This window comes from Rhinoraja longicauda, chromosome 25 (genome assembly GCF_053455715.1).
Source record: "Rhinoraja longicauda isolate Sanriku21f chromosome 25, sRhiLon1.1, whole genome shotgun sequence".
In the NCBI taxonomy this organism is placed as follows: domain Eukaryota; kingdom Metazoa; phylum Chordata; class Chondrichthyes; order Rajiformes; family Arhynchobatidae; genus Rhinoraja; species Rhinoraja longicauda.
The window spans coordinates 3,937,366-3,951,298 of NC_135977.1; the positions used below are offsets into that span (position 1 = coordinate 3,937,366).

Genomic DNA, 13,933 nt, shown 5'->3' on the forward strand with positions numbered 1-13,933 from the left:
GCTGCTGCACGCCGAGGCGGTCGTGGCTCCCGACATTGAAGACCCCGCCGAGCAGAAAAAAATCCCGCGGCCTATTTCAGGCCGCGCCGGACGGTGAAATGTCCGCGGCGGGCCGACCCAAGCCCCGTGATCAGTGGCGGGCGAACATGCTGCCGCTGCCGGAGCTCCCGATGTCGGCATCCACGCAGCCCGAGCCTAAGTCGAGACACAGCCGCTTCCGCAGCCTCCGAGGACGGCCTGCTCCGCTGATGGTGAGTCCGGTCCGCGAGCTCTGCGAACCAGAGCCCTGGAGGCCGCCAGCTCCAGGAGTTGGGCCGATGGTAGGCCGCAGCAGGAACGGAGACCCGACCCAGAAAACAAAGGTTGGGTCTCCGTTCGGAACAGACACATTTACAATTTTACAGTTCCCCCCCTCCCCACACACACACACACATAGTACAAACTTAAAGCACACGGTATTGAGGGTTCAGTGTTGAGGTGGATAGAAAATTGGTTGGCGGACAGGAAGCAGAGTAGGAATAAACGGGTCCTTTTCGGAATGGCAGGCAGTGACTAGTGGGGTACCGCAAGGCTCAGTGCTGGGACCTCAGTTATTTACAGTGTATATTAATGATTTGGACGAGGGAATTGAATGCAACATCTCTAAGTTTGCGGATGACACGAAGCTGGGTGGCAGTGTTAGCTGCGAGGAGGATGCTAGGAGGCTGCAGAGTGACTTGGATAGATTAGGCGAGTGGGCAAATGCATGGCAGATGCAATATAATGTGGATAAATGTGAGGTTATCCACTTTGGCGGCAAGAACAGGAAAGCAGAGTATTACCTGAATGGTGAACGATTAGGAGAAAGGGAGATGCAACGTGACCTGGGTGTCATGGTGCACCAGTCATTGAAAGCAAGCGTGCAGGTGCAGCAGGCAGTGAAGAAAGCGAATGGTATGTTGGCATTCATAGCAAGAGGATTTGAGTTTAGGAGCAGGGAGGTTTCTACTGCAGTTGTACGGGGCCTTGGTGAGACCGCACCTGGAGTATTGTGTGCAGTTTTGGGCTCCTAATCTGAGGAAAGACGTTCTTGCCTTAGAGGGAGTACAGAGAAGGTTCACCAGATTGATCCCTGGGATGGCGGGACTTTCATATGAAGAAAGGCTGGATAGACTAGGCTTGTACTCGCTGGAATTTAGAAGACTGAGGGGGATCTTATAGAAACATATAAAATTCTTAAGGGGTTGGAGAGGCTAGATGCGGGAAAATTGTTCCCGATGTTGGGGAAGTCCAGAACCAGGGGTCACAGCTTAAGGATAAGGGGGAAGTCTTTTAGGACCGAGATGAGAAAACATTTCTTCACACAGAGAGTGGTGAGTCTGTGGAATTCTCTGCCACAGAAGGTAGTTGAGGCCAGTTCATTGGCTATATTTAAGAGGGAGTTAGATTTGGCCCTTTTTGCTAAAGGTATCAGGGGGTATGGAGAGAAGGCAGGTACAGGATACTGAGCTGGATGATCAGCCATGATCATATTGAATGGCGGGCAGGCTCTAAGGGCCGAATGGCCTACTCCTGCACCTATTTTCTATGTTTCCATGTTACACAAACACAAAAACACGACATCACATCTACAATTAAGACAAAAAAACAACAAAACATAAAGACAAACGGACCGCAGGTAAGCCGCAGCTGCAAGGGCAGCGCCGCCATTTTGGGTACTCCTTGATGATACATCTGCTGATGGTAGTAGCATAATGAATTCTGAAGTGTTTAGACACATCCTGTCTGCTTAAGTTCAAACAAATGCCTTAAAACTCATTGGCCGGTGGTTCATTCTAAGAAAAGACAATGATCCCAAACATACTGCTAAAGCAACAAAGGAATTATTCAAAGCTAAAAAATGGTCCATTCTTGAGTGGCCAAGTCAATCACCCGATCTGAACCCAATTGGGCATGCCTTTTATATGCTGAGGAGAAAACTGAAGGGGACTAGCCCCCAAAGCAAGCATAAGTTAAAGATGGTTGCAATACAGGCCTGGCAGAGCATCACCAGAGAAGACACCCAGCAACTGGTGATGTCCATGAATCAGACTTCAAGCAGTCATTACATGCTAAGGACATGCAACAAAATACTAAACATGACTACTTTCATTTACATGATATTGCCGTGCCCCAAACATCATGGTGCCCTGAAATGGGGGGACTATGTATAAACACAGCTGTAATTTCTACATGGTGAAATCAAAATGTATAGAAATGGCCTTTATTAAAATCTGTCAATGTGCACTTTAACCATGTGTGATTTTTTTTCTATTACAAATCTCAAATTGTGGAGTACAGAGGCAACTAAATGAATGATGGGTATTTGTCCCAAATATTACGAAGGGCATATATATATATAGAAAATAGGTGCAGGAGGAGGCCATTAGGCCCTTCGAGCCAGCATCACCATTCATTATGATCATGGCTGATCATCCACAATCAGTAACCTGTGCCTGCCTCCCCCATATCTCTTGATTCCACTAGCCCCTATAGCTCTGTTTAACTCTTTTAAATTCATCCAGTGAATTGGCCTCCACTGCCTTCTGTGGCAGAGAATTCCACAAATTCACAACGCTCTGGGTGAAAAAGTTTCTTCTCACCTTAGTTTTAAATGGCCTCCCCTTTATTCTTAGACTGTGTATGGCCCCTGGTTCTGGACTCCCCCAACATTGGGAACATTTTCCCTGCATCTAGCTTGTCCAGTCCTTTTATAATTTTATACGTCTCTATAATATCCCCTCTCATCCTTCTAAACTCCAGTGAATACAAGCCCAGTCTTTCCAATCTTTTCTGCCATCCCGGGGATTAACCTCGTGAACCTACGCTGCACTGCCTCAATAGCAAGGATATCCTTCCTCAAATTAGGAGATCAAAACTGCACACTATACTCCAGATGTGGTCTTACCAGGGCCCCAAACAACTGCAGAAGGACCTCTTTGCTCCTGTACTCAAATCCTCGCTTTATGAAGGCCAACGTGCTTTCTTCACTGCCTGCTGTACCTGCACGCTTACTTTCAATGACTGGTGTACAAGGACACCCCACACACAGACACACACACAGCCACACACACACAGCCACACACACCCAGACACACACACACCCCCACACAGCCACACACCCACATACACAACCCCCCCCCCACACACACACCACCCACACAGAGACAGACTCACCCCACACACACATACACTGGAATTTAGAAGGATGAGGGGGGATCTTATTGAAACATATAAGATAATTAGGGGATTGGACACATTAGAGGCAGGAAACATGTTCCCAATGTTGGGGGAGTCCAGAACAAGGGGCCACAGTTTAAGAATAAGGGGGAGGCCATTTAGAACGGAGATGAGGAAGAACTTTTTCAGTCAGAGAGTGGTGAAGGTGTGGAATTCTCTGCCTCAGAAGGCAGTGGAGGCCAGTTCGTTGGATGCTTTCAAGAGAGAGCTGGATAGAGCTCTTAAGAATAGCGGAGTGAGGGGGTATGGGGAGAAGGCAGGAACGGGGTACTGATTGAGAGTGATCAGCCATGATCGCATTGAATGGCGGTGCTGGCTCGAAGGGCTGAATGGCCTACTCCTGCACCTATTGTCTATTGTCTATACACCTCCCCCCCCCACACACACACAGCCACACTCACGCTCCACACAGGTACACCCACATACACCCCCCACCCCACACAGCCATAGACACACAGAGACACACAGTCACACCCACCCTCCACACACACACCCACATACATACCCCCCCACACACAGACACACACAGACACACCCGCACACACACAGACACACCCACAGACATACCCACATACGCAGACATACACAGCCATACACACAGACACACGCCACATCCTCCACACACACACCCACATACATACCCCCCCACACACACAGACACACACACTCACCCTCCACACACAGGTACACAAACATACATACCCCCCCCCCACCCACACACACAGACACACCCACATATACTCACCCTCCACACACAGGTACACCCACATACACCTCCCCCCACACACAGCCACACCCACACACACCCTCCACAGAGAGAAACACACAGATACACCCACACAGACACACACATCCACATACACACAGCCACACCCACACACAGACCCACACACAGCCACACACCCACATACACACACACCCACACAGACACAGACCCACACACACCCAGACAGACACCCACAGACACACCCCACACACACCCACACACACCCAGACAGACACCCACAGACACACCCCACACAGACACACCCACATACAGACACACCCAGACACACACAGACACACCCACACACACCCCCATATACACACCCCACACAGACACACCCACATACAGACACACCCACACAGACACCCACACACAGACACCCCCCACAAACAGACACACCCCCCACAAACAGACACACAAACACAGATACCCACACAGACACACCCACACATCCACAGCCACACACACACAGGCACACCCATATACACAGATACACACACCCACAGACACACACAGGCCCACAAACACACACTCACACCCACAGACACACACCCACCCACCCTCACAGATACCCACACACAGCCACACATCCACATACAGACGCACCCAGACACACACACACCCACATACACACCCAGACACACCCCCAGATACACACCCACAGACACACACCCACCCCACAGACACACACACAGACACACACCCCCCACACACAGACACACCCACTCAGACACACCCACACCCCCTCCACACAGACACACACCCACACAGACACCCCCATACCCCCTCCACACAGACACACACCCACACAGACACCCCCATACCCCCTCCACACACAGACACACCCACACCCCCAGACACCCCCCACACAGACACACACCCCCACACACACAGACACACACCCACACAGACACACACCCACACAGACACACACCCACACACACCCACACAGACACACACCCACACAGACACACACCCACACAGACACACACCCACACACACCCACACAGACACACACCCACACAGACACACACCCACACCCCCTCCACACAGACACACACAGACACACACCCACACAGACACACACCCACACACACCCACACAGACACACACCCACACAGACACACACCCACACCCCCTCCACACACCCACCCACACAGACACACACCCACACAGACACACACCCACACAGACACACACCCACACAGACACACACCCACACAGACACACACCCCCCCCACAGACACACACCCACCCACAGACACCCCACACCCCCCCCCCCACACAGACCCATCCACAGCCACACACACAGACACCCCCCCCCACACAGACACCCCCCCCCCCCACACAGACACCCCCCCCCCCACACAGACACCCCCCCCCCCACACAGACACCCCCCCCCCACACAGACACCCCCCCCCCACACACAGACACCCCCCCCCCCCCACAGAGTGAGGCTGGGTTGCCGCCAGCGCCCCCGGCGGCGCCGCCCCGCACTGCCAGTGAGTGTGTGAGGGGAGGGGGAGGGGGGGCGGAAGCGGCGGCGGGTCATTGTGGGAAGCGAGGGAGAGGCAAGATGGCGGGCAGCAAGCGGCTGATGAAGGTACACGGCGGCGCGGCCTGGCCCGGCCCGGCCCGGCCCGGGGAGCGAGAGGGGGGAGAGCGGGGACCGCGACGGGGACCGCTGCTGGCGATGGGGGGGAGGTGACGGGGGTGACGGTGACGGGGGGGGGGGGGGGGGAGTGAGGTGAGCGGGTGCGGGAGTGAGAGTGAGGCGCGGCCCTCCACGGCGCGCGGCCCGGCCCAGCCCGGGGGGGGGGGGGAGGCGGGAGAGCGGGGGGGGGGGGGGGGAACCGCAACCGCAACCGCTGCTGGCGATGGGGAGCGGGGGCGACGAGGGGGGAGCGGGTACGGGTACGGGAGTGAGGCACGGCCCTCCACGGCAGGCCCGGCCCGGCCCGGGGACAGTCAGCAAGAGATGGCGGCGGCGGTGCGGCGGGGCGGGGCGGGGCGGGGCGGGGAGGGGAGAGGAAGGGCTGAGGGACGAACGGCCGCCGAAGCCGCGGCCCGAACCGAGGAAGGAGAGATGCGGGGAGACTGCAGGCAGCGAGAGGGGGGGAGGGAGGGAGTCCGGGCCTGGTGTGACCGGTCACCGCGGCTCCATCAACGCGAACCGCCCAGCATTCGCCCCCCCCCCCCCCCCCTACACAACACCCTCCCCCCCCTCACACAACACCCTCCCCCCCCACAACACCCTCCCCCCCCTCACACAACACCCTCCCCCCCCCCCCCCCCCTCACACAACACCCTCCCCCCCCTCACACAACACCCTCCCCCTCACACAACACCCTCCCCCCCCCCCTCACACAACACCCTCCCCCCCCCCCTCACACACCACCCTCCCCCCCCCCCTCACACAACACCCACCCCCCCCCTCACACAACACCCTCCCCCCCCCTCACACAACACCCTCCCCCCCCCCCCTCTCACACAACACCCTCCCCCCCCCCTCACACAACACCCCTCACACCACCCTCACACAACACCCTCACACCACCCTCACACAACACCCTCCCCCCCCCCCTCACACAACACCTCCCCCCTCACACAACACCCTCCCCCCCCACAACACCCTCCCCCCCTCACACAACACCCCCCCCCCCTCACACAACACCCTCCCCCCCTCACACAACACCCTCCCCCCCCCTCACACAACACCCTCCCCCCCCTCACACAACACCCTCCCCCCCCTCACACAACACCCCACCTCACCCTCACCCACAACCCCCCCACCCACAATCCTCCCCTCCGACCCCTTCCCCTTTCTTCCCCCCTTCCCCTTTCTTCCCCCTTCCCCATTCCTCCCCCCACCCCCTCCCCTTCCTCCCCTCCCCTTTCCTCCCCCATCCCATTTCCCTCCCCCCAACCCCCTCCCCCTTTCCTCCCCCCATCCCCCTCCCCTTTCCTCCCCCCATCCCCCTCCCCTTTCCTCCCCCATCCCCCTCCCCTTTCCTCCCCCCCATCTTCCTCCCCTTCCCCTTTCCTCCCCTCTCCTTCCCTCCCCCTTCTCCTTCCCTCCCCACCCCCCTTTTCCACCACCCCCTTTCCCACCCACCCCCTTTCCCCCCCACCCCCCTCCCCCCCCCTCAACCCCCCTCCCCTCTCAACCTCTCAACCCCCTTCCCCCTCAACCCTCCTTCCCACTCAACTCCCCTCCCCTTCAAACCCCCCCCTCTCCCTCAACCCCCTTCCCCTCAAACCCCCTCACCCTCAAACCCCCTTCCCCCTCAAACCCCCCTTCCCCCTCAAACCCCCAACCCTCCTCAAACCCCTTCCCCCTCAAATCCCCTTTCCCCCCTCACCCCCCTTTCCACCACCCCCTTTCCCCCCACCCCCCTTTCCACCACCCCCCCTCTCCCCACCCCCCTTCCCCCTCAACCACCCTTCCCCCTCAACCACCCTTCCCCCCTTACCACCTCAACTCCCCTCCCCCCTCAAACCACCCTTCCCCACAACCCCCCTTTTCCCCCTCAAACACCCTTACCCTCCTTCACCCCCTCAAACCCCCCTTCCCCCCTCAAACCCCCCTTCCCCGACAACCACCCTTTCCCCCCTCACCCTATCCCCCCTTTCCCTCCACCCCCCCTTTCCCTCCACCCCCCCTTCCCCCCACCCCCCTTCCCTCCAACCCCCTTCCCTCCACCCCCCTTCCCCCCCACCTCCTTTCCCCCATCCCCTTCCCCCCACCCCCTTTCCCCCCACACCCTTCCTCCTCCCCCACCCGATTCCCCCTCCCCACCCCATTTCCCTCCTCCCACCCCATTCCCCTCCCACCCCCCCTTTCCCCCACCCCCCTTTCCCCCACCCCCCATTCCCCCACCCCCCTTTCTCCCTCCCCCACCCCCCCTTCTCCCTCCCCCACCCCCCCTTTCCCCCTCCCCACCCCCCTTTCCCCCACCCCATCCCCCCTTCCCCCCCACCCCCCTTTCCCCCCCCACCCCCCTTCCCCCTCCCCACCCCCCTTTCCCCCTCCCCACCCCCCTTTCCCCCTCCCCATCCCCCTCCCCATCCCCCCTTCTCCCCCACCCCCTTCTCCCCCCCCCCTTCTCCCCCTCCCCCACCCCCTTCTCCCCACTCCCCCTCCCCACCCCCCTTCTCCCCCTCCCCCACCCCCCCTTCTCCCCTCCCCCACCCCCCCCTTCTCCCCCACCTCCCCTTCCCCACCCCCTTCTCCCCCTCCCCCACCCCCCCTTCTCCCCACCCCCCCTTCTCCCCCACCCCCTTCTCCCCCATCTCCCCTCCCCCACCCCCCTTCTCCCCCTCCCCACCCCCCTTCTCCCCCTCCCCACCCCCCTTCTCCCCTCCCCCACCCCCCTTCTCCCCTCCCCCACCCCCCTTCTCCCCTCCCCCACCCCCTTCTCCCCCTCCCCCACCCCCTTCTCCCCTCCCCACCCCCCCTTCTCCCCCTCCCCACCCCCCTTCTCCCCTTCCCCACCCCCTTCTCCCCCTCCCCACCCCCCACCCCCCCTTCTCCCCCACCCCCCCTTCTCCCCCACCCCCCTTCTCCCCCTCCCCACCCCCTTCTCCCCCTCCCCTTCTCCCCCTCCCCACCCCCCCCCCTTCTCCCCTCCCCACCCCCCCCTTCTCCCCTCCCCACCCCCCCTTCTCCCCCTCCCCACCCCCCTTCTCCCCTCCCCACCCCCCCTTCTCCCCTCCCCACCCCCCCTTCTCCCCCTCCCCACCCCCCCTTCTCCCCCTCCCCACCCCCCTTCTCCCCCTCCCCACCCCCCCCTTCTCCCCCTCCCCACCCCCCCTTCTCCCCCTCCCCACCCCCCCTTCTCCCCCTCCCCACCCCCCCTTCTCCCCCTCCCCACCCCCCCTTCTCCCCCCTCCCCACCCCCCTTCTCCCCCTCCACACCCCCCTTCTCCCCCTCCCCACCCCCTTCTCCCCCTCCCCCACCCCCCGTTCTCCCCCTCCCCCCTTTCCCCACCCCCCTTTCCCCATCCCCCCTTTCCCCCTCCCCACCCCCCCTTTCCCCACCCCCCTTTTCCCTTTCCCTTTCCCCCACCCCCCTTCCCCCTCTCCCACCCCCCTTTCCCCCTCCCTCACCCCCCTTTCCCCCTCCCTCACCCCCCCTTTCCCCCTCCCTCACCCCCCCTTTCCCCCTCCCTCACCCCCCATTTCCCCCTCCCTAACCTCCCATTTCCCCCTCCCTAACCTCCCATTTCCCCCTCCCTAACCTCCCTTTCCCCTCCCCAACCTCCCTCCCCCCACCCTCTTTCCCCTCCCCATCCCTTTCCCCCTCCCCCTTTCCCCCTCCCCCTTTCCCCCCTCCCCCTTTCCCCCTCCCCTTTCCCCCTCCCCTTTCCCCCTCCCCCTTTCCCCCTCCCCTTCCCCCCCTCCCCCTTTCCCCCTCCCCCTTTCCCTCCTCCCTTCCCCCCGCCCCCTTTTCCCCACCCCCCCCTTTTCCCCGCCCCCCTTTCCCCAAACCCCCCTTTCCCCCAAACCCCCCTCCCCCTCAAACGCCCCTCCTAATCAAACCCCTTCCCCCCTCAAACCCCCAACCTCCAATCCCCCTTACCCCACAACTCCCTTCCCTGCATCCCCCACTTCCCCTTCCCCCCATTGCCCCCACTTCCCCTTCCCCCCCATTGCCCCCACTTCCCCTTCCCCCCCATTGCCCCCACTTCCCCTTCCACCCCATTGCCCCCACTTCCCCTTCCACCCACCTCCCTCCATTGAATTAAGATCACACCCGTCTTTCCAGGAAAATACTGGCGAGGCCAGTGGACACCTGCTATAATTAGTCCGTTATTCAATGTCGTTACCTAATACCGTTATTAACCTCCAGCTAAAAACAGGGAGTTTCTTCAGAGGTTTATGTTCATTCTCTTCCCGGTTCTCCCATGTTTTTTTAATTATCTTTCTACAGTGCCCTCCATAATGTTTGGGACAAAGACCCATCATTTATTTATTTGCCTCTGTACTCCACAATTTGAGATTTGTAATAGAAAAAATCACATGTGGTTAAAGTGCACATTGAAAGATTTTAATAAAGGCATTTTTTTATACAATTTGGTTTCACCATGTAGAATTACAGTAGTGTTTATAGATAGTCCCCCCATTTCAGGGCACCATAATTTTTGGGACACAGCAATGTCATATAAATGCAAGTAGTCATGTTTAGTATTTTGTTGCATGTCCTTTGCATGTAATGACTGCTTGAAGTCTGATTCATGGACATCACCAGTTGCTGGATGTCTTCTCTGGTGATGCTCTGCCAGGCCCATATTGAGCCATCTTTAGCTTATGCTTGCTTTGGGGGCTAGTCCCCTTCAGTTTTCTCTTCAGCATATAAAAGGCATGCTCAATTGGGTTCAGATTGAGTGATTGATTTGGCCACTCAAGTATTGACCATATTTTAGCTTTGAAAAACTCCTTTGTTGCTTTAGCAGTATGTTTGGGATCATTGTCTTGCTGTAGAATGAACCACCAGCCAATGAGCTTTGAGGGATTTGTTTGAACTTGAGCAGATGGGATGTGTCTAAACACTTCAGAATTCATTCTGCTACTACCATCAGCAGGTGTATCATCAATGAAGATAAGTGAGCCAGTACCTTCAGCAGCCACACATGCCCAGGCTATAACACCCTCACCACCGTGTTTCACAGATGAGGTGGTATGCTTTGGATCGTGGGCAGTTCCTTCTCTCCTCCATACTTTGCTTTTGCCATCGCTCTGATATAAGTTAATCTTCGTCTCATCTGTCCACAAGTCTTTTTTCCAGAACTGTGGTTGCTCTTTTAAGTACTTCTTGGCAAACTGTAACCTGGCCATCCTATTTTTGCAGCTAACCAGTGATTTGCATCTTGCAGTGTAGCCTCTGTATTTCTGTTCACAAAATCGTCTGCGGACAGTGGTCATTGACAAATCCACACCTGACCCTGAAGAGTGTTTCTGATCTGTCGGACAGGTGTTTGGGGATTTTTCTTTATTATAGAGAGAATTCTTTTGTCATCAGCTGTGGAGGTCTTCCTTGGCCTGGCGTCCCTCTGCGATTAGTAAGCTCACCAGTGCTCTCTTTCTTCTTAATGATGTTCCAAACAGTTGATTTTGGTAAGCCTAAGGTTTGGCTGATGCCTCTATATTCATCAGTTTTACTGAAGTTTTATTCTTGTTTCTCAGTCTCATAATGACTTCTTTGACTTTAATTGGCACAATTTTGGTCCTCATGTTGATAAACAGCAATAAAAGTTTCCAAAGGTGATGGAAAGACAGGGTGCTGAGAGCTCTCTTATACCTGCATTAAGGAGGCAATTAAACACACCTGAGCAATTACAAACGCCTGTGAAGCCGTGTGTCCCAAACATTAAGGTGTCCTGAAATGGGGGGACTATGTATAAACACAGCTGTAATTTCTACATGGTGAAACCAAAATGTATAAAAATGACCTTTAATAAAATCTGTCAATGTGCACTTTAACCACATGTGATTTTTTCTATTACAGATCTCAAATTGTGGAGTACAGAGGCAAATAAATAAATGATGTGTCTTTGTCCCAAACATTATGGAAGGCACTGTATATCTCACTTAGTATTGATCTCGCAGTTCCAACGTCGACACTGCCTGATTCTGTGTTTCATTGAGCAGAATCGTGCTGGCTATGTATAATTTGCCAGCTTTTAGCTCTAATTTTTGCCATACTATTTCAATCTATATTAAACACATTTCTTGGATCTGAGATCCATGTATGTATGTGTCCCAGAAGATTCATATTCAAATTCACATCGTTAATTTGTATATTCAGGAGGATTTTGTAAATAAAATGACATAATTTGTCCAGTCACCAATTGTAGTTTGGATGTTAAAATGTAAGAAATACACCACTTATGTGTGGGTTTCTAAGCAAAGCTTTGTAACCCATTAATAAGCTGAATTAATGTCATAATTTATTCTGTACTTAAGAAGTGACTCAGCGAGACTCTAAGAGAAAATCAATGCTGACCAAAGATCTCCCATGGATCGTTCTACCTTACATAGACCCAAAAACCTGGAGTAACTCAGCGGGTCAGGCAGTATCTCTATCTAACTCTCTTTTGAAAGCATCCAGTGAATCGGCCTCCACTGCCTTCTGAGGCAGAGAATTCCACAAATTCACATCTCTCTGTGTGAAAAAGGTTTTCCTCATCTCAGTTCTAAATGGCCTATCCCTTATTCTTAAACTGCAGTCCCTGGTTCTGAACTCCCCCAGGGTGTCCCATCCCTTAATAATTTTATATGTTTCTATAAGATCCCCTCTCATCCTTCTAAATTCCAGCGAATACAAGCCCAGTCACTCCATTCTTTCATCAAATGTCAGTCCCGACTTCCCGGGAATTAACCTAGTGAACCTACGCTGCACTCCCTCAATGGCAATAATGTCCTTCCTCAAAATAGTAGACCAAAATTGCACACAATACTCCAGGTGTGATCTCACCTGGGCCCTGTACAACTACAGTAGGACCTCCTTGCTCCAAAACTCAAATCCTCTCACAATGAAGGCCAACATGCCATTAGCTTTCTTCACTCCCTGGGTGACATTTCGGGTCGAGAAGAGTCTGAAGAAGGTTCTCGATCTGAAACGTCACCCATTCCTTCTATCCCGAGATGCTGCCTGTCCCGCTGAGTTACTCCAGCATTTTGGGTCTACCTTCAGTTTAAGCCAGCATCTGCAGTTCTTTCCTGCACCCTCTGTGTTGAGGTCATCACTGAGGCAGCAGTTGATTTGCTTCATAACCAACCTCTCGAAGCACTTCATCACAACATCTTATCTTTCGCTTCCGTTATTCTTCCCTACTAACCTCAGATCTCTGGATTCCCACATTAATATCTAAAAATCTATTGATCTCAGACTTGCACAAACACAACAGCTGAACTACCACAGCCCATTTGATCGGAATTCCAAAGATTCCCAATCTCGTGAGTGAAGAGTGAGTGAAGACATTTCTTCTCTTCTATCCTTGTCTTGAGACAATGACCCTGAGGTCTCGACATTTACAGAATAATAAAACAGGCCCTTCGACCCAGCTTGCCCATGGGGGCCAACATGCCCCATCTACACTAGTCCCACCTGCCTGCTTTTGCCCCCAATACCTCTAAACCCCATTGAAACTTACAGAATAATGAAAGGCATAGATAGAGTGAATGTGGAGAGGAAGTTTCCACTGGTGGGAGAGTCTAAGACAAGAGGTCACAGTCTCAGAAGTAAAGGGCGCTCTTTTGGAAAGGAGGTGAAGAGAAACTTCTTTAGTCAGAGGGTGGTGAATCTGTGGAACTCATTGCCACAGAGGGCTGTGGAGGCCGTCAGTGGTTATTTTTAGGGCAGAGATAGACAAATTCATGATTAAAACGGATGTTAAGGGTTATGGGTAGAAGACAGGAAAATGGGATTAGGAGGCAGAGATCAGCCATGATGTCAATGGCAGAGTGGACTCGATGGGCCTAATGGTCTAATTCTACTCCTATAACTTGTGAACACCGTTCAGGATAAACATCAGCCTCATAATTAACCCATTATACCATCAACCCCTCAACTGCCTTAATCCTATGTAAAATCCTATGTAAAATGAACTGCCCTCTTCTTTATCCATTTTGCTAGCCCAATTTATTAGCACGACAGGAACATGGTTGCAAATCGACAAAATTGGGGAATTAAATGTTTCAGCAGATTTTGTTTAGTGACAATAGTAAACAAAATTAAACAAAATCTGCTGGAATATTTAACTCCCAAGCTTTGTCGCTTTGCAACCATGAGTCTGTAATGTTGTTAAATTATTCCCATTTCTGCTTGTCATTAAGTCACTTCCATTGTTATGCTGCACATTCAGTTAAAGGGCCTTCAATTCCATCTTTGTACCAATTTTCCCTA

The 13,933-nt window shown here is 54.7% G+C and overlaps 1 protein-coding gene across 1 annotated transcript in view; it reads left to right on the forward strand.

Annotated features, from left to right (window-relative positions):
• The first annotated feature begins 5,563 nt into the window (after nucleotides 1-5,563).
• LOC144605670 (ubiquitin-conjugating enzyme E2 L3) overlaps nucleotides 5,564-13,933 on the forward strand; it is a 42,093-nt gene continuing 33,723 nt past the window's right edge. The window contains exon 1 of the mRNA XM_078421151.1: nucleotides 5,564-5,628. Coding sequence (XP_078277277.1) covers nucleotides 5,602-5,628 — 27 coding nt within the window. The 5' untranslated portion in view covers nucleotides 5,564-5,601. The remainder of the gene's footprint in view (nucleotides 5,629-13,933) is intronic.